This window comes from Panulirus ornatus, chromosome 68 (assembly GCF_036320965.1).
Source record: "Panulirus ornatus isolate Po-2019 chromosome 68, ASM3632096v1, whole genome shotgun sequence".
Classification (NCBI taxonomy): domain Eukaryota; kingdom Metazoa; phylum Arthropoda; class Malacostraca; order Decapoda; family Palinuridae; genus Panulirus; species Panulirus ornatus.
In genome coordinates this window covers 12063375-12087826 of record NC_092291.1, presented here as the reverse complement: position 1 = coordinate 12087826, position 24452 = coordinate 12063375, and the positions used below count along the sequence as shown (strand labels likewise).

The window sequence follows — 24452 nt, the reverse complement described above, 5'->3', positions numbered from 1 at the left end:
TATATATATATATATATATATATATATACCTCAAATTACAGAGGTATAAGTTTGTTGAGTATTCCTGGTAAATTATATGGGAGGGTACTGATTGAGAGGGTGAAGGCATGTACAGAGCATCAGATTGGGGAAGAGCAGTGTGGTTTCAGAAGTGGTAGAGGATGTGTGGATCAGGTGTTTGCTTTGAAGAATGTATGTGAGGAATACTTAGAAAAGCAAATGGATTTGTATGTAGCATTTATGGATCTGGAGAAGGCATATGATAGAGTTGATAGAGATGCTCTGTGGAAGGTATTAAGAATATATGGTGTGGGAGGCAAGTTGTTAGAAGCAGTGAAAAGTTTTTATCGAGGATGTAAGGCATGTGTACGTGTAGGAAGAGAGGAAAGTGATTGGTTCTCAGTGAATGTAGGTTTGCGGCAGGGGTGTGTGATGTCTCCATGGTTGTTTAATTTGTTTATGGATGGGGTTGTTAGGGAGGTAAATGCAAGAGTTTTGGAAAGAGGGGCAAGTATGAGGTCTGTTGGGGATGAGAGAGCTTGGGAAGTGAGTCAGTTGTTGTTCGCTGATGATACAGCGCTGGTGGCGGATTCATGTGAGAAACTGCAGAAGCTGGTGACGGAGTTTGGTAAAGTGTGTGGAAGAAGAAAGTTAAGAGTAAATGTGAATAAGAGCAAGGTTATTAGGTACAGTAGGGTTGAGGGTCAAGTCAATTGGGAGGTGAGTTTGAATGGAGAAAAACTGGAGGAAGTGAAGTGTTTTAGATATCTGGGAGTGGATCTGTCAGCGGATGGAACCATGGAAGCGGAAGTGGATCATAGGGTGGGGGAGGGGGCGAAAATTTTGGGAGCCTTGAAAAATGTGTGGAAGTCGAGAACATTATCCCGGAAAGCAAAAATGGGTATGTTTGAAGGAATAGTGGTTCCAACAATGTTGTATGGTTGCGAGGCGTGGGCTATGGATAGTTGTGAGCAGGAGGATGGATGTGCTGGAAATGAGATGCTTGAGGACAATGTGTGGTGTGAGGTGGTTTGATCGAGTAAGTAACGTAAGGGTAAGAGAGATGTGTGGAAATAAAAAGAGCGTGGTTGAGAGAGCAGAGGAGGGTGTTTTGAAATGGTTTGGGCACATGGAGAGAATGAGTGAGGAAAGATTGACCAAGAGGATATATGTGTCGGAGGTGGAGGGAACGAGGAGAAGAGGGAGACCAAATTGGAGGTGGAAAGATGGAGTGAAAAGGATTTTGTGTGATCGGGGCCTGAACATGCAGGAGGGTGAAAGGAGGGCAAGAAATAGAGCGAATTGGAGTGATGTGGTATACAGGGGTTGACGTGCTGTCAGTGGATTGAACCAAGGCATGTGAAGCGTCCGGGGTAAACCATGGAAAGCTGTGTAGGTATGTATATTTGCGTGTGTGGACGTGTGTATGTACATGCGTATGGGGGGGGGGTTGGGCCATTTCTTTCGTCTGTTTCCTTGCGCTACCTCGCAAACGCGGGAGACAGCGACAAAGTATAAAAAAAAAAAAAAAAAAAAAAAAAAAAATATATATATATACATAGTAAAGGAACTAAGAAAAAAATTTTGAGCTTAATTTTCAAATGATGATACATGTATGAACTGTGGTGTCAAGACTCTCCTGGATCAATAAGAAAAAAAATCAACAATGAAAATTCTTTCAATTTTCAATATTTGTTCACTCAATGCATATTTCTAAAATGTCTGCTATTTCCCTCAAGTCAAATGGCATTACATGGCTAATCCTTTGTCTTTCTGCACATATAGAAACATTTTGTGGCAGCTCTAAAAATGCTGCACAAATATTCCCTTTTCCTAATCTGTCCTTGTCTCAAACCCAAAACAATAAACAGGTTAATGATGAAGATATTTAAAGATGAAGGAACAATGCTACAAATCATCATGGTTGTACACTATATCTATACCCAAAAACAAGAAACCACATACTGTAATATAAAAGACAGATTATATCAATGAAACAATTTCACTATCATTAACATCAAGTAAAACCCTGACAGACAAAAGTGGAAGACAATAAACATTTGGAAGAGGAGGGAGACTATAAGAAGAAAGGAAAGAGAAGAATAAACAAGTTATAATTTGCTTTACACCAACATATTTGCATTGCAGTTAAATAATTCATGAAGCACTGAAACTTAAGAAGTGAATAAAACTTTACCATCACCTATGAATATCATGCACGGGAATATCTTGTGAACTTTATTCTCAAATGAAAACTTATCAAATTCTGAGGTAAGAAAGCAAGATTCAAATCAGCACTGGCTGATGTACAATGATCAATTTTGAGAATACAAGTTGTTTCACAGGCTCTTCACAGTAATCTCAGATATAACTGTGACAAAGTAATGATCCATTTTCTTGGTACTATGGTTTTTATTTCTAAATGCAAAACTACCTTATATGTTCATCTCTTAATATATGGAATGAAACCATTTCACTTATACAAGGATATCTTTTTTACTTACTTCATTCCTTCCAGTCATATATACAAATACATAATTTTCTTGAAAAGAAGATGCAAATAACAATCAAAAGGGTATTGCGTGGAAATAAATAATAAAAGCTGCATCTATTAACAGGTTATAATTTTCATCTATACATCATAAATGTGAAGATAGCACAAAGTACCTAATATATGAATATCTTGTAACCCTTCTTATTAAATGAAAAAGTTTCCAAATTCAATACATTAAAAACTAAGTAATGGCTATGCACAGGAAATTGGTGATCCAAGAAATCTGGTCATGAATAACCTTAAGAAGTACATGGTAATAACTGCATTGGAAATAAGTGATAACATCATTAATAAAAGTTGCATCAATTACTGGCCTGTAATCATTGTTATGTACATTAATATATGAATATGCATTTTGTAATTATTACATATATCAGCACGTGAAGATGCAATTATTCATAAGTGACAACATGAATTTATCATTATGCAGCAGACATTCAATAAACCCATTACTAAAATCAAGCATATCAGTTTTTAGAAAGAAGTCATTATTCAGTGGAAAACACACTTTCTGAAAGGTTTGACACCCACGATTACATTTTACTGTTGAAAGAAAAAAGCTCAAATAATCATTCTATACTCAAAAATCTAAAATCTGTAGGAAAATGGCAATTAATGAGAGCTCTTAAGATCCTCTTGCCCAAGTAATGGATATCAATACTGACTTCAAATAGCAAATGTTGTTCATTATATCATGTTTCCAACACACAACAGTTAACCTGTAAATAGATCATGTTTATGACCCTGTAAATTTCTCATATATATAAGGTATTAATCACCGAAGTATTTTTGAAACCTGATGACTCTTACTATTCAAAATCAAATGTTTTGAAAATCATTCACAATAAAAAAGAGCTAGCTAATTCATAAGCATCTACACCATTTTTTATCAATGATTATCCCCATGACCAATAGCAATGAAAGAGTCCTTATGTTACCCAAGACCTTTCAAAAGGCTCCTGCAGTCAAGAGGATACACTACTATTTCCTGTAGCAGGGGAATGTAGACTCCTTGGGAGTGACAATGTCTTTGACAAGACTGTACTTCTAATAATACAGCCTCACCAAAGGGGAATTTTCACTCATGGTCTAACATCAAGCAGGTATAGTCCAGCAACATCCCTTTACAAGATTTACACCTAACAGTACTGCAACAAATACAGAAAAAGGATTGTCAGTCTGTTTGCTCAGCATCTACTGCCAACATGAAATTCTAGAAAATACTTAGCCAGGGTGAACATTTTCCTTTCTTGCCCACTCAATAGTATTACTAAAATCACATACAGAGTGGCTGGAGTGGGACAAAAATGTATCTAACTATTTATCACACACCATATAATTCAGATTCAATGTCTTATCAAAGTAATTTCTTTATTTCCATTTAAGCATTGAATAACATGTCCTTTAGTGGAAACAATAAATTTTACACAAACTCAGTTTCTCTAATATAATATACAAATAATACGAGTATAAAGAAGTTCAGTGAAGTCAAAAAATATGAATATCCTCATCCTATCAAACATTTTGTTCTATGCACATTGTCATTAAAATTCTTAATCAATACCCTTAAATACTAAAATACAACAGAGCTAGAGGTAGTTGATAAACTGTAAAAGTGCATATATCAGGACTAACTGCTGCAAATACATAAACTGTAAATCACTGGAGAAAGACGGATCTAAAAATTAAGGGGATAAGGAAAGGCAACAAGGTGACAATCACTGAAGTACATTAAAAGTATACAGTAATAGTGATACATATGATCTTAAGATGTTTCTAGAGATGTATTTCATTTATCAATACCACTAAAAATCTAAAAAAGTAACTGAGATAAGAATTACCAGTTTCTAAAAAAAAAGAGGTTTTCTTCTGTTTTTCATACTTGTTCACTGTTTCCTGCATTAGCAAGGTAGGGCCAGGAACTGACAAAGCCGCATAAATTCTTTTTTGAACAACTCAGTGAATTCATCCTACTATATTGTAACAATTGTTTAAATACATTCAAATAATCAATTTTTCAACAAGAATATGGATTACATGTTTAACAAAAATATAAATATACTACAAAAAACAATGCACTATATATGCCATAAACAACACAGTTGTGTACTAGCAAACTACTAGGCATAGTTTTGCAGTAAGTTATCAATCAAACAGCACTGTGACTTTATTTGGTTAGGCAATTTATTTAATGAAGACAAAATACTCCTTGCCATAAACGATAGCTTATACTCCAAGGCTAACGGTATATTTTGTAAACGTAAACAACTAAGTGAATCCCACACACTGACTTCATATCATAAACCCTTACTGCTACCGAATATAAACCATGCAAATCTCCACCTGATTTACGGTCATTCCCAAAATATAAGGGCAGGAGTACTCTTGCTAGACTGTGAGTCAGTGAATGAATTAATCATTTCATCTGTCCATCCCAGCTAAAATTCCACACATTTCCAGGCAAGATTATTCAGCTGCTCATTATGAGCTTCAAAGGGTCCCTTCTGAGTGTTTTGTCAATACAAGGTCTATGGTCATGATAAGAAAGCCTCTGTTTCAACCAACTTCTATAGTGTGTACAGTATACTGCAATACATAATGAACTTATTAAAACTAAAACTAATGGGTCATGTAAATGCGCAGACACCCAATAATTTTTCACAATATTGTCTTTTTATATAGATGAAGTTTACTGCATGCTAAATTATTCTAAGTGAAAGTTCATATTTCTATTCTATGTATACTGTATGCACACTGCACCTCTGGGTGATTTAGAAGATTAACTAAATACAGTCTCCAGTTGCTTTAAAGAGGTTGATATATATTAATTCTTTTTTTAAATCAAACATGATGATGGTTACCAAAATTTCATACAAATCCTAATCAAACAATCTAACAACACAAGAATTCTTTGGAGGATACTAAATCCAGTTAAACATCCTGCCACTATGCCTTCCCACACTCTTTGGAGGATAACTGCACCCATAGAGGTCACTTTTCTCTTTATATAAAACTATCACATGCTTTAAGTATATATCTATTTATCACTTAAAAGCAATTTACATGTATTCCAACCAAATGTGACCACTCAGTCCAAGACCACAACACATGACCCTATTAACAGCGTGTTAGTGTTGTCATATGGCAGTGAAGAGGAATATTGTGATTAACAGGGCTTGGTACTAGTCATGTTTTGTCACTTATATTAGTGACAAAACATAACTAACTGTTCCATTCATCCACTACTCTTATACTAAAAATTTCTTTACATCCTTTTTAACAAGTTTCTTGTTTATTTTCATATTATGTCCTCTGGTTGCTTAATTCCTACATCTCTCAATGAATTGGTCACTGCCCAAATCGTCAATTTTTAAAAGCTTAAGGTTGTAATCAGGGTGACATCATCCCTCACTCTTCTCTCTTCCAAGGTAGGCAAATTCAAAGCCTCCAAACATTCTTTATAACATAGCTCTCTTCATTCTGATCCCATCTTTGTTGCCCTCCCCTTTACCTTCTCCATAAGCTCTATGTGCTTCATTAGGTTCAGTGAACAAACCCAAGAACCATATGCCAGTTTTGGCCTTATGTAGAATATGTAAAGCACTCTAAATATCACCTTATCTACTTATGGCTATTCTGATATTTGCTAGAAGAGTTTCTCTCCTTAAAAATTCTCCTAATACAGGACTCTGGCAACAGGTTTAGGGATGTCAACTCTCAAGTCCTTCTCACACACAGAATCCTGAAGTTTATTCCTGCTAGATAAAATCATACTGAGGCCTTCTTTCAATTTATACCATGCTAATTACTTTTTCTGCTCAGGCTGAATTTCACCAACCATGTATCAGACCAACTTTGGAGTCTGTTTTTGTCCCCTTGTAAGCTAATGCAATCCTCCTTGCTTTTCATTTCCATCATGACCTTTGCATCTTTTGCAAACACATTCAGGTTAGATTCCATCCCTTTAGACAGAGGTGTGTGTGTGCGTGTTTGTGTGTGTGTATGCGTGTGTGTGTGTGTGTGTGTTTCTATCTGACTGTCTGTACATACATTTTTTCCCACTACTCTATCTTCCTTTAGATCATACAATTATTTTCAGCTTAACACCATCTCGGAGCATGAAAATAAACAGTTCATTATGGGGAATTCTGTTTCTAAAAATCTATATGACAACCTCTGCACATCACATGTAAATATACTTGAGCACCATTAATCATCTGTTTGTACAACAAATTTCAATTAACCAAGCAATAGAGATATAAGGACATCAGAGTATCTAGATCACAGAAATTTGAATCAATCATTCACCAACATGATTCATACTTAGATGCTGGGCATCTATATAAATATGATAATAAGCAAAAGCAAGTGAAGGTAGCTAAATTAATCACAATGAAGCAAACCTCTCCTCAGCTAAACACAGAATGTGTCATAACATCTATGAACCAATCACAATTACATCTTTCCCACAACCCTCGTTTCTGCTGAACACTGCTTAGCTTGTGTAATGCTACAGTTCTATATTTACTGGGTTACTTTCCGCTGGACATGGTTATGATGCTGCATCCATAGCACCAAGCTACAGATTAATAATAATTTACAGTTAAAAGGTTCTTCTGCCATTCTGAGTGGAGGAATTGTGAAAACTTTCTTCTGGCATCAAAAACATGGTCCTCTGGATCAGAAGATACTCCATGTTACATTCAATCTTTTTCACTTTTTACAACTCTTCACCTGATATCATAAATGTTCACACAATACTTTTCACGTTAAAAGTCATAAATTTCAAGATGATATTATAGTTAAACAAGTACACACATCAAAGAAAGGAGGATTAGGCATAAGAGATGTTCCTAGGGCAAATGTTTTAAGTCTTATCATGCTACAACTGCACTTGTGTAATGAAGTACTTTCAATCTATATCTCTGATGCCCATTCCCTCCAGAAACTTCCAACAAGGGAGTAGCCAAGGCAAAAGGGTCTTCACTTATCCCTGTACTTACATGTCTCCCTCACATACACCATTCCATGCATTATTCCTCCATTTCTATCCCTCTAGTACTTTTTCACCCTATTTCCCCCATGTCACAGGTTGTCTTTCTCTCACACCAACTATTTTGATCATATTAGCATACATTCTCCTTGTAAACTCCCATCTTGCATTCTTTCCACATGCCCAAATCATCTTAAAGTATCCACATGCTCAAACCACCTCAAAGTATTGTGTTTCACTCACACTACCACTTCACTATTCACTCACTTTGCATTCCCTGCCATACCAAATCACTCATACACCCCTTCAATACTTCATTCATTCAATCTAGTCATACCACATGTTCCTCTCAAATAACTCATTTCCACAGCCTCAATCCTTGACCTCTGTCACTCATCTCACAACTATGTTTCAGCTGCATAATTAGAGCTGGGAGGTTATTCAAGACAATATATCCAGTGATGTTTTCATATTTTATTTTGTTTACTTCTATATTGTTAAAATACTTGTGTTTAAATGTATAAATAACTAACTCATATGAAGAAATAACAGAAATAAGTGTACTTTTTTCATTCATGTTATGCAACCCTGTTTATCCCATCTATGATTGATAACTCTACATCATGCCCTACCTGCTCATGTGAGAAGGCAAAGCACATCTGCATAATCAAGCGTTGCAGTGTGTATTCTGTTGAAAAGACAAACATGAATACAAAAACAAAGGGACAACTCTACATTACAAGAGAGCTCTCTTTCTATATAATGTATCTGATAAATGCAATAAACAATGCTATATGCTTAAAACAACGTATGTATTAAGTTGAAAGAATGAATGAACATTAACCTATTCACTGCAGCTGGTATCTATATGTGGTAAAAACCCCTGGGTGGGAGCTTAGCAGGCAATTACTATGATAGAAGACCTAACTGGCATCATCTATAATGGTGCCTAAGATATGGGCATTTTTCAAACTGTACGAGTCAGCGTGCTTGATCACAGCAGGAGGGGTGGTACAATAACAACAGGTTTCTGCTATGCTGTTCCAACCTGACAAATTATGCTGATATTTTTGCTGGATTTGACTCAGATCAACTAGTTTATTAATAAGAGAAGATGAATGTCCATTTAATTAACTTGAGACACACAGTGACACTGGGGGAGAGGAGACGGTGAGGGTGAACATGATCCACGCACATTTACAGTCACCAAAACAAAGTCGGTGAGTGAATGGTGGGGATGGAGCAGTGGTTGTTTATGGGCTAGCAAGCTATATCTTTACACCAAAAGACTTTTTGTTTGATTCCTCAAATTCAGGTACTTGATATTTTCTACAGGTTATGGACATGGATATAATGCATAAAAATTGTCCTTTAAATTTGATGATTACTGCCACACAGGGGTATACACCATAAAGCCAACCAGCCAGAAAGAATGGGTTAAACATAAGTTGAGGTACTTACAGGGAGAGAAGACACATTCCCTCTTAAACTTTTCCCTAATGTTGCTAACCCTACACATCATCTCTTACTCTAATTCAGATACCAAGGGCTGAAGAACATAAGCTGAAAGTAAATAATGCTCTTCTACTTCAACCTTAAATGATTTATCACAGTCATAGTTAGTCATACAATTAACCAACCTGTTTCATAAAAGTGAAATTGTGAAACTGCAGGAAAATAACCAAATGATACTGAAAATGAATTACCTTATGAACACTCTGTTTACCAGAAAAGTTACTGTAATCAGACACATACATTTCAGAATGCTTCCTTAGTATCATAAATTTAACTATGAATGAATATTTTTATTACCAAAGGAATATAACTTTATACTATCTTCAAAGAACAGGGAACATTCTACAAGTTTTTTTCAATACTCTATCCTTTAACAATAACAAGCAAGCACATCAAAAAAATTTTGGTTTCCATTTTTAGATATCTTCTCAGCATGCACTATGCTGGATGCATTTAAATATCATAAAACAATTTATGAAACTTTAATAATCAATTAACTTTCCATCACTTCTATTCACATACATACAAGCTCTTTTGTTTAGCTTTGCAGAAAGGTGGATCATCCAGACTCTCCTTACTTAAATACCACAGATAAATCTAACAAAACTCAACTTTCTACATTATCACTTTTTAACATAAAACACTTAACAGTAAAAGAATGTTTAAGGAATTACAAGTTTATGAAGTCTCATGCAGAGTTCAGCAGAGAATAACATGTTACTGCAGAGTATTTTTTATGAAAATTAGGAAACAATACTAACAGGTACATAACTGACCAAGTGTACTCAGTGACTCATGAAAAAAACAACTATAAGAGGAGTAAATCTACACTTTCTTCTACAGATAATTCTCTTGTCTAGCCACATCACTGATGTGGCAATAATGTGTTATATTTCACTTTTTCTCAAGCCTACATCTTTCATAAAGATACTTTTCAAGTGTCTCCAAGAGTTTCTCCATAATTTTAGTTTTAATGTTTCTCAAACTTTTGTTTCCTTTAGTTTATGATTACTAAGGCAACCATCTTCCTTCTAACAAATTCTAATTTCTTATAGTATAACTACCTGACACCTGCTTCATATATGAGGCATTCAGCACAACAGTGATGAGATTGGTACAGGCATTCACATGATGGGCTCATCACAACTGTGCTGAAATTTCAATGGTTTTAAAGCAGTTGATCAGCTATGCACTCAGGCTACAAAATGCAAAAACTGAGAGTGCTACAATAAGGAGCCCACCAGAAGCAAGAACTAATGAGTGTAACAGTATCAAGCTTCTGACTCCCTAAACCAATGAGCATCAAGCCAAGCCTCCCAGGCTAGTCTTTCACTCAACATTGAATATAGTAATAGTTCATCTGATAGTAAAAATGCAGCCTTGTGTGCCATGCTACTCTCAAAAGAGAAAGAGGAATGTACAGTAGTAGAAAAGTATGAAAGCAAAGCAGAAACCTTGTCCGATTATTATTACTATTATACCTTTTGCAATTTGTTATCCTTTCTCATTTATCATTCCCATAATTTTGTACAAAATTCCTTCAAAATGAGATGAAATTCATACAAATCCATGAGTTCTTGTTAGTTATACCCATGTACTTTCTTGAATACTGATGCTTGTTTTCTTGAACATTTAATTTGGCATGCTCATCACTGTCATATTCAATGCCTCATGTACAAGTCAAATCAAATCAACAAAAAAGATATTCAGCTAATGGTTGCTTTAAGCACTGATTTAGGGTTAGATGTCATAACATTTAGAGGTGACTACATGCATCACCCCAATTTAACTTGCAAAACTGAGACAGAAATAGAAATGCATTCTCTTCATATCTAATTCATAATCTGTCCATCTCTATCTCTAAAGCTGGTTCCCTTCAAGAACTCCAATGCTGCTTTAAAGCCAAGAGTGCCTCACCCTTAACAGGCAACTGGCAGAGGGGGTCTCTAAAACAGTGTTTTCAGAGGCTCCTATTTAATGTTCCGACTGACAATTTCGTAGTATCACAACATTTCCCAATTATCAGAAAATATCCTATCCCATTCCTGTTGACAAATAGTTGTCTTAAATCACACCATGAATCACCTTGCATACAAAGAAATATAATAATGGCTGCTTTAAAAACCATGACCGAGAACTCAAACCATAATTCAATGAATAATGTTGTTGTCATCCTTCTCTGTTCTTCATCTTCAGTAAAAATCTGAAATATATAGTGAAACCTTTAACAACAGCTAAATGTCAAAATCTCTCTTAGCAAATCGTACCTCCTGCCCTTCCATTTAAAGTACAAAGGCCAATCATTCTAAAAATATCCTAAAGTTCTTCAAATATAAAGGCTACTGCAATCTAGCTAGTACTCATCAAAGCTTGCACTTTGATGAGTACTTGAGCAACACCAAAGTGCACCACAAAAGAAACTCAAAGAGAACAATAACCAACATGATAAGAGAAATCTAAATAAATATGCAAAGAAAAACTAAGCAACTCACATGTCAAAGTTAAATGTCATGAAACAAAATTACTAAAAACAGTGAAAGAAACTCTAAAATCTTAAACTTATGTTACAACTCAGAGTCAATTGGTCTACTAATTACAGAAAATGGTGAATTAGACAAAAACAATGAACCACAGCAAACATCTTAAATGACATTTTTCATGTTTTTTCCAGTGAATACAGCTCATGTCCCACACCCAATCCCACTCTTAGGAGAGGATTACATTCTACGACACAAAAGATTTCCTATTAACATTAGATGGAACTGAAGTAAATAAAACAGCAGGGATATACTACCAGCATTAGACAAAATAAAAGTAAATAAAACAGCAGGCCCTGATAAATAATATTTGAGAACAAAAGAAGCCAAAAATGAGTCAGTGAGTCACTGGCTACAAGGGATGTTGCACAAGTCTGAAAATTTCAATATATAACACTGATATTCACAAGAGGTAATAAGTCCCTCCCCAGTAATTACTGCCATCATGCAAGACAAGACTGTATATCATTTACAGGATCACCACTTAAACAGTGATTTTCAGGATGGCTTTTGACATAATTGTTCATGTCTGACAAATCTGCTTGATTTCTTTTATTATATAATCAACATGCATGATGAATGTGAAGAGGATAATGTCATTCATTTACATATGAAGAAAAAATACGATAAAGTCCCACATCAAAGATTACCAACAAAAGTTAAGGCAGATGGTATAGTCCATGTTATAATTCAGTGGTTAGAAAATTTGGCGACTGACTGTAACTACAAAGCAATGATAATAGTCAATCCTCAGAATGCGAAGATGAAATTGTGGTGTGCCACAGGGATTAGTCTAGGGACCAATTATCTTTCTCAAATACATCAATGGCAATGATAATAGGCTGAGTTGTAAGAAATTCATAAACAACAGCAACCTCAGAAATAAAGCTACAACAATGACTTAACATCCACAGCTTTGTCACAGACAAACTGATGGAATGGGCAAAAATGTGGCAAAAGAACTTTAATACTGATGAATGCACAGTTGTAGAAGGTAGCAAAAATGAAAAGGCATGCTAAATTTGGAATTCTGTAGGGCTACAAAATGTATATACTGTATTGAACAAGACATAGATATATTAATCTCTGATGACCTACATAAAACAAATAAACAGACCAAAGAGGAAGTCAAATAAGGTGACCAAAATTCTGGGATTCATAGGAAAGGCATTCATACTTAATACCAAGGAAATAATCCTCATTCTTTACAATCCACTGGTGCACCCCCAACATTATTCTTTTTAATGAATCATGCATTACATAAGCACTGCCTGTATTGTATGCATTTGCATTTTGTTTTTGTTCTATAATTAAAAATCAGACTAAAACCATTAACTGTATCATACAGGCTTATGTATAATATGCAAAGCAATAAGCACATAATACAAACTTAATGGAATTCATTTACAGCATCAAACAAATTTCCCATATGCATAGGAATAAGCATATCCACAAATGACAAATTTCTTCTACTTCATTGCCAACATTTTCCTCAAATGTACCATCATTACTAAATCCCAGTAATTTGTAAGCATAGGTATGCTACCGTGTCTTATACCCAACTGTGAAAATAATACTGGTTTGTTTAATGCCCTTAAAAAAGGAAATTCCACTCTAATTTACACATGTAAATAGGACATAAACTGCTTGCACTGAAGACTCAGAATGACAAATCATGAGGTGACTGGCAAATGCTTTGAAGATATATTGTGATGACAGTGAAGCATAATGGACAGACCATGGGACAAATGAAAGGACAGACAGAAAGAATGAGTAGACCATGGTACCAATGAAAAGACAGACAAAAAGAATGAAAGAGAAAAGCCTAATTTTATGAGTTATTTATTCTTTATACAAAAATAAAGCAGACACAAACATCAGCAGGCTTTGAAGACATATCCCTAATGTTAAGAGCAGCAAAGCACAGAAAATACACAACAACTATCATTAACACTCACCTGTTAGCATGCTCCCTGAAGTTCAAAGGCTACATAACAGAGCATCCACTATCATTCTTGTGGTCCTTTGTTGATTGATGTACATCAACTTCCTTCACTGGTGGTAAATCACCCTCCGCTTTCTGGGCTGCTTTCTGATGATGAAAAAAGGCTCTTTTTATGTGAACAGTTCTTATTTTCTTATTACAAATAACAAATCTAAAACTAAATCTGTACCTTTCACTTTCACACTACTATGATACTCCAGGATGAGCATGATTATGGATCACTCATCCACATCTATGAAATGAGGTGCTCTACTTTACAAATGTTTCATTTAATTCTTAAAGCAATGACTGGCTGGCTCAGAGGAAACAGCTATTGGGATTGTAGATACTTTATCAGAGCAGCTGAAATATGCTCTGTGTACAGTTGCTTTGACTGATAAGGACTGTTTAGCATGCATCATTAGGATCAGATGAGTGCAAACAAAAGCTATAGTAGTGAAAAAAAAAAAAGCTGGGAAGTAAAGAGAGAGAGAGAGAGAGAGAGAGAGAGAGAGAGAGAGAGAGAGAGAGAGAGAGAGAGAGAGAGAGATTAGTACTCACTGGATTAGCACTGGGATCCTCAGAAAGGTTCTTGGTTAAGTCAAATGCGCTATATGTGACTGGTGACCACAGTGGGGCAGCTGGAGGAAGTGTATAATCATCTGGAGACACCAAGCCATACGTTGCTCTTAATTCCAGTTCAGGAGGATCATATGGAACTTTCTGATGGTAGCTACAAAAATAAATGTTAGTGTAAATTAATATCTTTACCTACCAAAATCTAGACAGATGGCGATGTGTCTGATAGAAAATTTGAGATATGGAAATGTTCAAGTGTTAAAATTTGATATCAAAATGACTAAAACAACAAAAGTAATTAAGAAAATACATAAGTTAGCAGATAAAGAGATAATAATAAACACTTGCTTAGTATAAGATTTTCTTATCACAATACTGTAAATGATCCACTTCACATAACTGGGCAAAGATAAAACAAAACTTTGTAATTACAAATCAAATAAAATACTTTATTCATTTATTATACTTTGTCGCTGTCTCCCACGTCAGCGAGGTAACGCAAGGAAACAGACGAAACAATGGCCCAACCCACCCACATACACATATACACACATACACGCCCACACACATACATATGCATACCTATACATTTCAACATATACATATATATACATACACAGGCACATACATATAAACTTGTACATATTCACACTTGCTGCCTTCATCTATTGCCATCGCCACCCCTCCACACATGAAATGGCACCCCCCCCTCACACGCACGAGGTAGCGCTGGGAAAAGACAACATAAGCCACATTCGTTCGCACTCAGTCTCTAGCTGTCATGTGTAATGCACCGAAACCACATATACATTTCAATTTTACCAAATCAAATATATTTTTTATTTCTTAAATTTATTATACTTAGTCACTGTCTCCCGTGTTAGCGAGGTAGTGCAAGGAAACAGACAAAAGAATGGCCCAACCCATCCACATACACATGTATATACATAAACACCCACACACACACATATACATACCTATACATTTCAACGTATTCACATACATACACAGACATATACATATATACACATGTACATATTCATACTTGCTGCCTTCATCCATTCCCGTCGCCCCCCTGCCATACATGAAATCGCACCCCTCTCTCCTCCCGCACACACACGAGGTAGTTCTATGAAAAGACAACAAAGGCCACAATCGTTCCCACTCAGTCTCTAGCTGTCATGTACAATGCACCAAAAAACATCTCCCTTTCCATATCCAGGCCCTACAAAACTTTCAATGGTTTGCCCCAGACGCTTCACATGCCCTGGTTCAAATATATTTCAACTCAACCCTTTCATGTTCTGGCATGTTGCTGGCCAATATAAAAGGTCATGATATGCAAAATTTCACCCACTCCAGCATTCCCACAACTAACTTCTACATTCTTTTCTTCTGAAAGTAAGTCTACATAATGAACTCCCAAAATCTTCTCCTTTTAAACTAAGATTACTGTAACTGCCCATTTCTTCAAAAACTTTTTACAGAAACTGAGCTGCTAGTCCCTTTTCAAAACAAGAACCTCACTCATATACCCCTACTTACTTTCAACATCCTCCTGAATAAATACATCAAAAATGCAAACCAACATTCTACCAAATCCTCCTCACATTCAGCTAACAGAGTAGCACTATCAGCATGCAACACTTGTGATAGAATGCAACCCAACTTTCTACCAACTCCTCCTCACATTCAGCTAACACAGTAGCACTATCAGCATGCAACACTTGTGATAGAATGCAACCCAACTTTCTACCAACTCCTCCTCACATTCAGCTAACAGAGTAGCACTATCAGCATGCAACACTCGTGATAGCTTTCATTCTGTTCCACAACAGTTCAGTCACAACCTAAAACAGCTATACAGTACTGTTATGTTGCACAATACCTAATTCACACAAATACAAAATAATCATGGTGACATTAAACAGCCATAAAACAATCCCACATCTATTTCATATCATTCAATCATACCATTTATTACAGTAACAAAAGTGAAACTTCCATCAAATGAGCTCTAAAGAGCTTTCAAGATTCTTTTGTATATTACAGAAATAGAACTTCTCTGGCCATTTAGCAAATGTCTAAAGGTTTTCTAATCCTTTTAAATGTACAGTAGATCAGCTTCAGCTTCCTTATTAAGTTCATGGCATCATTTAGATGACTGGTAGGAATGACTTGAGAAAAAGATATAGTCCACACAAATTCATCATAAAGTACTCACATCATGCCATTCTCCCTCTCACACTTTTCAAGGGTGCGAGCAACTATTGGAGCCAGCCGGCGGAAGAACTGATGTTTCTCTGGTTTAGCCTGTGACCCTGGTCCCTTGGTACGTGCATACTCCTTGCAAAGGTCACCAGCCTCCTCATATTCTTATATGAAACAAATACTCTGAATGTAAAAATGTTTCTATCGGTAATCTGACCAATACGACTACAAAAAATTGAAAAATCATTTCTACTGCTTCTAAGAGTTCAAGCTACAATTCAACATTTTATTTCCTACAATAAAAACAGCTGCAACAAAGATGAGGCTATTATGTTCAATAAAGTTAATGGCAGCTTCCAATACTATTACAATTCATTACATAAGACCTCCCTACATCTTGACTGCCATGTAATTCCTCTTTGGCACCAGTAATGGCAGCTAGCCACCCAAACTCAATCTGGAAAAGACATCTGCCTAAGTGTGATTAATTCCTCTTTGGCACCAGTAATGGCAGCTAGCCATCCAAACAACTCAATCTGGAAAAGACATCTGCCTAAGTGTGATGTGTGAGAGCAATGGCCTATCAAGAAGAAACCAACTACATAAGTAAAGAAAACATCCTATATTATAGTTGTTTTTCATGTATGATGAGTAATCGTTTCAAAAGGTCATCCACATGTGTCAACAAGTACGAATGGAGAGAGCAAATTATCCACACTCAATGATCAAATCTAAATCAAGCATATTTTCTAGTTCTCATGAGTTCACTTACGAAACTTTGGCATGAAAATCAAAACATTAAGTACAGTTCAGATAAACTGGAATCCTAGACATAAGACCTACTTAAACAAAAAGTTTCTCCAAAGACATATGCAACATTAAAGAAGTGTAAGTACAAATATATTTGTCTTTAATAAGGCTTTTATGAAACTCTAAATTAATCAATTAAAGATAAATCAGCCAACCACCTAAACAGTAAATCCATACTTAAGCATTCTTAAATGTTCCAGATTGAAAACTGTTAATGATTCATCATCAAACCAGATGCATCTCTAGTAGACACAAAAAAGCACATAGCAATGCACCATCAAGGGCATATGAAGAGATCTTGAAGACTAAGAAAAGGATACAGGATACCGGAAAATGTTCTTTTACTAATCATACCCCTGACATAGACTCTGCTATGTCATATGATCATCTAGTAAACAAACAGATAAATGACAGGTGATAAGAATTGCTTTATAGCTCAAAATGAAGAAAAAGATACATGGCACTCAACGCCATGCTCTAAGAATAGGCACAACCTTAAAGCTGCAGAAGGCTAATCAAAGGGGTCTTGGGGTTGCACAACTAACTAAACTGTATCACGATAAAGTATTCTATCATTTCAACATTTACAATAATAAACATTATCTACATTAAGTATACATAGAAGAAAAATTCAAATATTTCTTACTCTTTTTAGCTTCTTGCAGTGCTCGGATAGCTTCCCCACATTTGTCTTGGTTCAGCATATTCTGTCCTGCATAATTATATGCCTGTGAAATAAATAAGAGCATCACAAAAATAAAGGTAATCACAGAGAAGAAAAAGAAGACTAAATTTTTTTTCTATTCACAGTTTACATATGTGGTGTAATCAGGGCAAGATACATCAAACAAAAATGAAAAATCATGTAATTCTTACATAAGCAGCATAGAAGGCAGCTTTTAAGTTAAGGTATGTTGTCCAATGACCAAACTTTTTTTCCTCCAGTGATGATATAGCATTGGCAGCTGTTGTGAACATCTTCGAGGTTTCATTGGAAAGGGCAGATATCAGTCCAGCATTGTGTTTCAACTCGATGGCTCTAGCTATTGTTACTGAAAATACTTGAATTATCAGTCATGAATCCAAAATACTATAAGAATCTAACACACATGAAGTGGATATCTTGTTCAAATACAAACACTCTAAATCCAGCAAAGAGCTTACTAGGAATAAATGGGGAAATGTAATTAATGTCACAACATATCACAAAAATTAGAGCAATCTAAACAATCACTAGCTGTAAGCAATTAAATCATCCAATGCCTGCACAATGAAACAAAGATACTTCTAATTCAATTTCCCTTCTGGTTTGATCAAGTAAGTAATGAAAGGGTGAGAGATGTGTGGAAATAAAGAGTATGGTTGAAAGAGTAGAAGAGGGTGTGTTGAAATGGTTTGGACATATGGAGAGAATGAGAGAGGAAAGGTTGACAAAGAGGATATATGTGTCAGAGGTAGAGGGAACAAGGAGAAGCAGAAGACCAAATTGGAGGTGGAAGGATGGAGTGAAAAAGGTTTTGAGCAATCAGGACCTGAACATACAGGGGGGTGAGAGGCATGCAAGGAATAGAGTGAATTGGAATGATGTGGTATGCCAGGCCTGACATCCTGTCAAGGGACTAAACCAAGGCATGTGAAACTTCTGGGGTAAACCATGAAAAGGTCTGTTGGGCCTGGATGCGGATATGGAGCTGTGGTTTCAGTGCATTGCACATGACAGCTAGAGACTGAATGTGAACAAATGAGGCCTTTTTTGTCTGTTCTCTTGGCACTACCTCGCTGTGTGTGTGTGTGTGTGTGTGTGTGTGTGTGTGGCAGGCTGACACCACAGACGTGTGGATACACATATATGTCTGTGTATGTATACGCTGAAATGTAAATGTATGCATGTGTGTGTATGGGCGTTTATGTACATATATGAGTATGTGAGCGGTTGGGCCATTCTTTGTCTGTTTCCTTGCGCTACCTCGCTGATGTGGGAAACAGTGATTGAGTATAATAATATAAAAAAAAACACATTCAACCCTGGGTGTCCCATGAATATGCAAATCAGGCTATTGTTTGTTTATTCCTGATACTATCTCACTATGGCAGAAAGAACTGTGTATAAAAAAAACAAACTATGAATTATCCAACTAACCTTCCTGAGCCTCAGCTGTGGCCTGATTGAGGTAAGCTGTGTGAACTCTAGGGTCACTATCACTGCCTCCTTCTGGGGATTCCAACAACTTGTTCACCCACTCCTCATTAGCATATTTCAGCAAACCAGCTCCACGACGTAAACTACGATGTACTATCTTTGCTTCATCCATGCTTACCCTTGTTGTTCAAAAAGGCATTTGACATTAAAATAAGTACCATATCCCAACTCGCAAAAGAATAAACGATACCTCTCCATGGTAACAATAATGCAAACATACAATTAACAAAAAAATTAATACACTTGCTGTATTTTACACTTTAAACAATGGGCAAAGACTTTTGATATATTCTCCCAGGTTCTCATTATGTATTGGTATTCCAGTTCTCCTTATTTGGCAATAAAATTTTTCTATATGTTGGTTTGTTTACGTAAAGTGCTAACTATGCTTTTGATTTTCATCTTTTCACTGTATAGCACAATACAATGCCCTCTTTTATTTTTTGAGGCAGATACAGCAGTATTTTCAACACTCTTCATGGTCTAGATCCTTCAATTTTGACACCATCCAAATCATACACACTTTTGCACTTTCTCCAACATGTCTATTTACTTCTGTCTCAAAGGTTTTGGGTTTCTAATGATAATCATGATTTACAATTTCATTTAGTGCTCTACAAATATACCAAAAATAATCAAGACATCATTCACAACACTTCTTTGACTATGGACAGACAATACATATACATCATGCCTCTCAAAGGGACACAGCAATAAAACAATGATCAATAACTATCAACTAACAAAAATTAAACAAAATGCTCTAATGTCAAAGAAAATCATTCATTACACAATACTCTTAACATTTGAGTGAAATGGTATATAATAAATCTGTGCTTAACAATGAAAGGAAAGTAAAACCAGGTAAAAAGTAATGTAAAAGAAACTCACTCCTCCTGTGCAGATATCTTGGAGGCATGTTTCATGTACCAGAAGGCAGCATTCTGTAGAACTGACACCAGTTCAAACACAGCATCAAAGTGAGACCTAAGTAATATAAAAATTTAAGAATATTCTGTTACAGATATCAAAAGGAAAATACAATTATGAGTTTTTCAACTATCTAAGATACTCAGAAACAAAGGTAATTTCCAAAGACCCCTAAATATCTTAATAATAATAAGTCTTCATAAAGGTCTTCCCATATGAAGCATAGATATGGACAAACACAGATTTAGTGATGAAGATTAAGCACAGTTTATTCTTTTCAAAGTTGTATTTGAATGGAATATTATTATAATTCTGTAATGAAGGATATGGTTCCTGTGATAAGACATGTCTTTTGAAGAGATGCTGCTCATTACAAAATTCAACCACAACAAATAAAATCATTGAGATAATAATCAAGCAATAGCATGGATGAGATATTTTAAGATGCATTCTTCAAAGAACAGCTAAGAAAACATATCCATGGCAGAAAATGATTATTAATGGGCATCATGAACATAATTTTGTGTGAATATGAAATGGTTTGTGTGTTGCAAACATGTTATTTCATCATAAGGATATTCATAAAAAAAAAGGGGTGACAAGATAGGATATAAGGAAGTATAAGTACTGTGATTTTGCTAAGTATGAATATGATAAGAAGCATACATGATATAAGACCTGTAAAGGCTTTTTAGTTAGGAATTAGGCTAGTATATTGTTTTACAAAGTCAAGGACTAAGACTGAATGAAAATGCAGATGAAAATGTTGAGAAGCTGAGGAATGAAATTATCAATCTAAATTTCCTAAAAGTGTTACAAGGTGAAGCTGAAGGACAATCATAAAACAATACAATATGAGATTGAAATGAAGTGGAAACACCTAAAGGGTACATTAACAGAGGCTGCCTTAGAAATACGCACACACACACATAGGGGAGAAGGAATACTTCTCACGTATTCCCTGCGTGTCGTAGAAAGCGACTAAAAGGGAAGGGAGTGGGGGGCTGGAAATCCTCCTCTCTCATTTTAATATTCCAAAAGAAGGAACAGAGAAGGGGGCCAAGTGAGGATATTCCCTCAAATGCTCAGTCCTCTGTTCTTAATGCTACCTCACTAATGCGGGAAATAGCGAATAGTATAAAGAAAAAAAAATATATATATATAATAATAATAATAATAATAATAATAATAAACATATATATATATATATAATATATATATATATATATATATATATATATATATATACATATATATATTATCCCTGGGGATAGGGGAGAAAGATTTCTTCCCACATATTCCCTGCATGTCATAGAAGGCAACTAAAGGGGGGGGGGGGTCTGGAAATCCTCCCCTCGTTTTTTACTTTTGCAAAAAAAAGGGGAACAGAGAAGGGGGCCAGTGAGGATTTTCCCTTCAGGCTTAGTCCTCTGTTCTAAACGCTACCTCGCTAATGTGGAAAATGGCAAATATGCATGAAAAAATATACATATTTGGTTCATCTTCAGAAAATGGGCATAACTGATTAACCTCACAAAAAATTTCTCTACATGAGATTTTCTACACATTTACACACATTACTATGCAACGAATGCCATGAAAAAAAATTCATCTAGCACATGCTAATGCAGCAGATATTTTACTACTCTATGACTACAAGACATATTTCCAATATCATCTAACATGTGTGTTCAGTGACTTCCAAAGAAAATTCACTGGATATCCATGTCATACTGCTCAGGTTCACATTAGCATAAGGATTTATTCAGAATTTGAACGTACTCTGGTGTATTTCCTAACATGGAGTGAGTCCAACGAAAGCGAATAGCATGCCGCATCTTGCTCCATCCTGAACTCTCCCCCTCTGGTGCTTCTATAACACCACGTAACAGGGACAGGTACAACGTAAGGGCTGGTTCCACAACATCAATTTCATGATTAGCATCAGGCAGTAACTGCAAGAGTCTTGATCTCGCCTGCCGTAGATCACTAAAATGAAACAGACACAAATTACAGGAAATCAACCTGCTTTAACTCAAATACAAAACATACTACACAACTGTAAGGTAAACCACTAGCTCAGGGTAAAGCATTCATATTCTACAGTACAATACAAACATCTCAAAATCACTATTAAACATACACTATCTTATACTGCCCTATCATCAATCAATACATTCTGTAAGGTGATAATGGCAATTATATCAATGTTATCTTTATCTACTTACACCTACTGGATACACTCACTGGAATGAGTCTTCAAATATATATAACTAATTTTTTATCATAAATGAGGATTCTTGAACTTTATACAGACTTATTCTATATTTCAATGATGTGACTGATGACAATGTCAGGGATTGAAGAGATTAAAAACAAAAGAAACAACTAGAATTCATATTCAGAGGATGACTTGATACATTATAATGAGAGGAACATAAATGGAGATTAATCTTTTTCAAAAAATATGAGAGACAGATCTCAGTATTTCTCAATAACTCAAGTGGATTCTGACACTAGTTCATGCTAACTTGCTCACTACGAATTTGAGATTTTGAGTCCATTTCCAAATAGACAGCAGTGGTTCATTAGTTATTTGGCAGAATCATTGTTCAAAAGGCTGTTATTTCCAAGATGAAAATGGTTTCATCAGTTCCACATCAATGCAAGAACACTGTCTTCCTCAGATTAAGGTAAGTTGTATGATACATTTCAGTCTTTTGCTGTAACTAGAGGTGTGCTGGTCACAGGAGGGATGCCAGCTGACAACACAGATCCACATCATATTTTGTTAAGATTCCTAAGAACTTTAGTCCGTTTGTAAACCGATTTACAAAGTGAATATATATCTATAGAACCTGTGCACAGCAACGGGTGGATGTTTGCTGTCAGCCAACCACAGGACCAGCAATCTGCAAAGGGTCTCACACAAAATTCAAGCTTCCTCTTGTTCATGTTCTACATAATGGATTGTGATAAAACTTTGTACAGTAGTTATGAAGAGGATTTGCCATACGATTTCCCTCTACTTCACTGCCCTGCCCACTTTGTGGGAAGTATACCTGAAAGAGTAGAAGCTAAACATGACATACCCCACTATAATAACACAGAGTAAAGAATACATTAGTACCACTTTCATTAAATCAAAATCTCTCACCTGGACTACGTGCGTCTTTCGATAAATTCGACAGCGCCTTGCCCACTTTCGGGAAATGTTTGGTATACCAACCATAGTCCTTAAGTTTTCCAATGAAACAATGAAAAAGTCATTCAAGCTGCACCGCTAAAGTGCATTTAACAACATTTTGAAAACCAACTGAAAGTCGACCAATACATATCGATGACTCAGTGTCACTCGTCTATGACGTAAAAATAAGGTGCTTCGGCTGAGCGATTAACTGAACATCACAAAATAACAATTGGTATACTTCACACACATAAACTTTGCAGCCTTACCTGCATATTTTTAAAGCCTGACTATCAGATGCTACCATTTTAAGGTCAAACTTGACCTCAGCCGTAGCTTTGAGAGGATTTCTGTGGAACCAATGTGCCATGTTTGTTTACGTCTAAGCGACAGTATTACCAACTTCTCCGCTGAAATTCTTGTATATAAATCGTGATGGTTTCAATTGTAAGTTATCTATTAGAGTATTTTGTTACTGCTGAATACATAGAAATGAGAAAATTGTCTCAAAAAAGGTAACTGTTGAAAATTTTGTGTTCTGAATACACATTAAAATGTCACTACGACTGTTGTACTCCTGTAATCTGCGTAAAGCTCATGGGTGCATTCCGACCACATAATCTGGATCAAATCAATTATAGTCATAATTTCACTACATGTCATACACCACAATTCTACTTCTTTGCTGTCAAATAGTGTTTACTGATATTCCCATATCTGGGATCCACCTCTTTAATTCTACTGATAAAAAGATAATTCTTTGTTCACAAAATAATTTGGAAACGATATTTTGAATTAGAAAGCAACATTCCTGTCAATATAGTGCCCTTTTTTCCTGTTGTATCTGACCAGTTCATTTTATTTGGCGGCCATCATCAATCATAATGACGGTTACATAACCTATTAAAGAGGTGGATAGTTTCTTCCGGACCATTTCAACATTTCTCAGGAA

The 24452-nt window shown here is 35.7% G+C and overlaps 1 protein-coding gene across 5 annotated transcripts in view; it reads right to left on the bottom strand.

The window, feature by feature from the left end:
• The window catches only part of LOC139747269 (BRO1 domain-containing protein BROX-like), a 264456-nt gene extending 240404 nt beyond the window's left edge, over positions 1-24052 (bottom strand). For 2 of the 5 annotated variants that reach the window (XR_011712361.1, XR_011712360.1), the window contains exons 1-9: positions 23770-24052; positions 22096-22302; positions 20275-20370; positions 19324-19502; positions 18060-18235; positions 17830-17911; positions 16387-16537; positions 14145-14316; positions 13558-13691 (exon numbers count right to left, since the gene is read on the bottom strand). Coding sequence is in view for 3 of the 5 variants with exons in the window: in XM_071659363.1 (XP_071515464.1) it covers positions 13587-13691; positions 14145-14316; positions 16387-16537; positions 17830-17911; positions 18060-18235; positions 19324-19502; positions 20275-20370; positions 22096-22302; positions 23770-23870 (1269 nt within the window). In the remaining 2 variants the exon portion in view is untranslated. Of the gene's footprint in view, positions 1-2607; positions 11266-13557; positions 13692-14144; positions 14317-16386; positions 16538-17829; positions 17912-18059; positions 18236-19323; positions 19503-20274; positions 20371-22095; positions 22303-23470; positions 23633-23769 lie in introns of those variants that run through there. The other 3 variants (XM_071659363.1, XM_071659362.1, XM_071659365.1) reach the window with 3 other exon arrangements.
• Between the last annotated feature and the right edge of the window lie 400 nt (positions 24053-24452).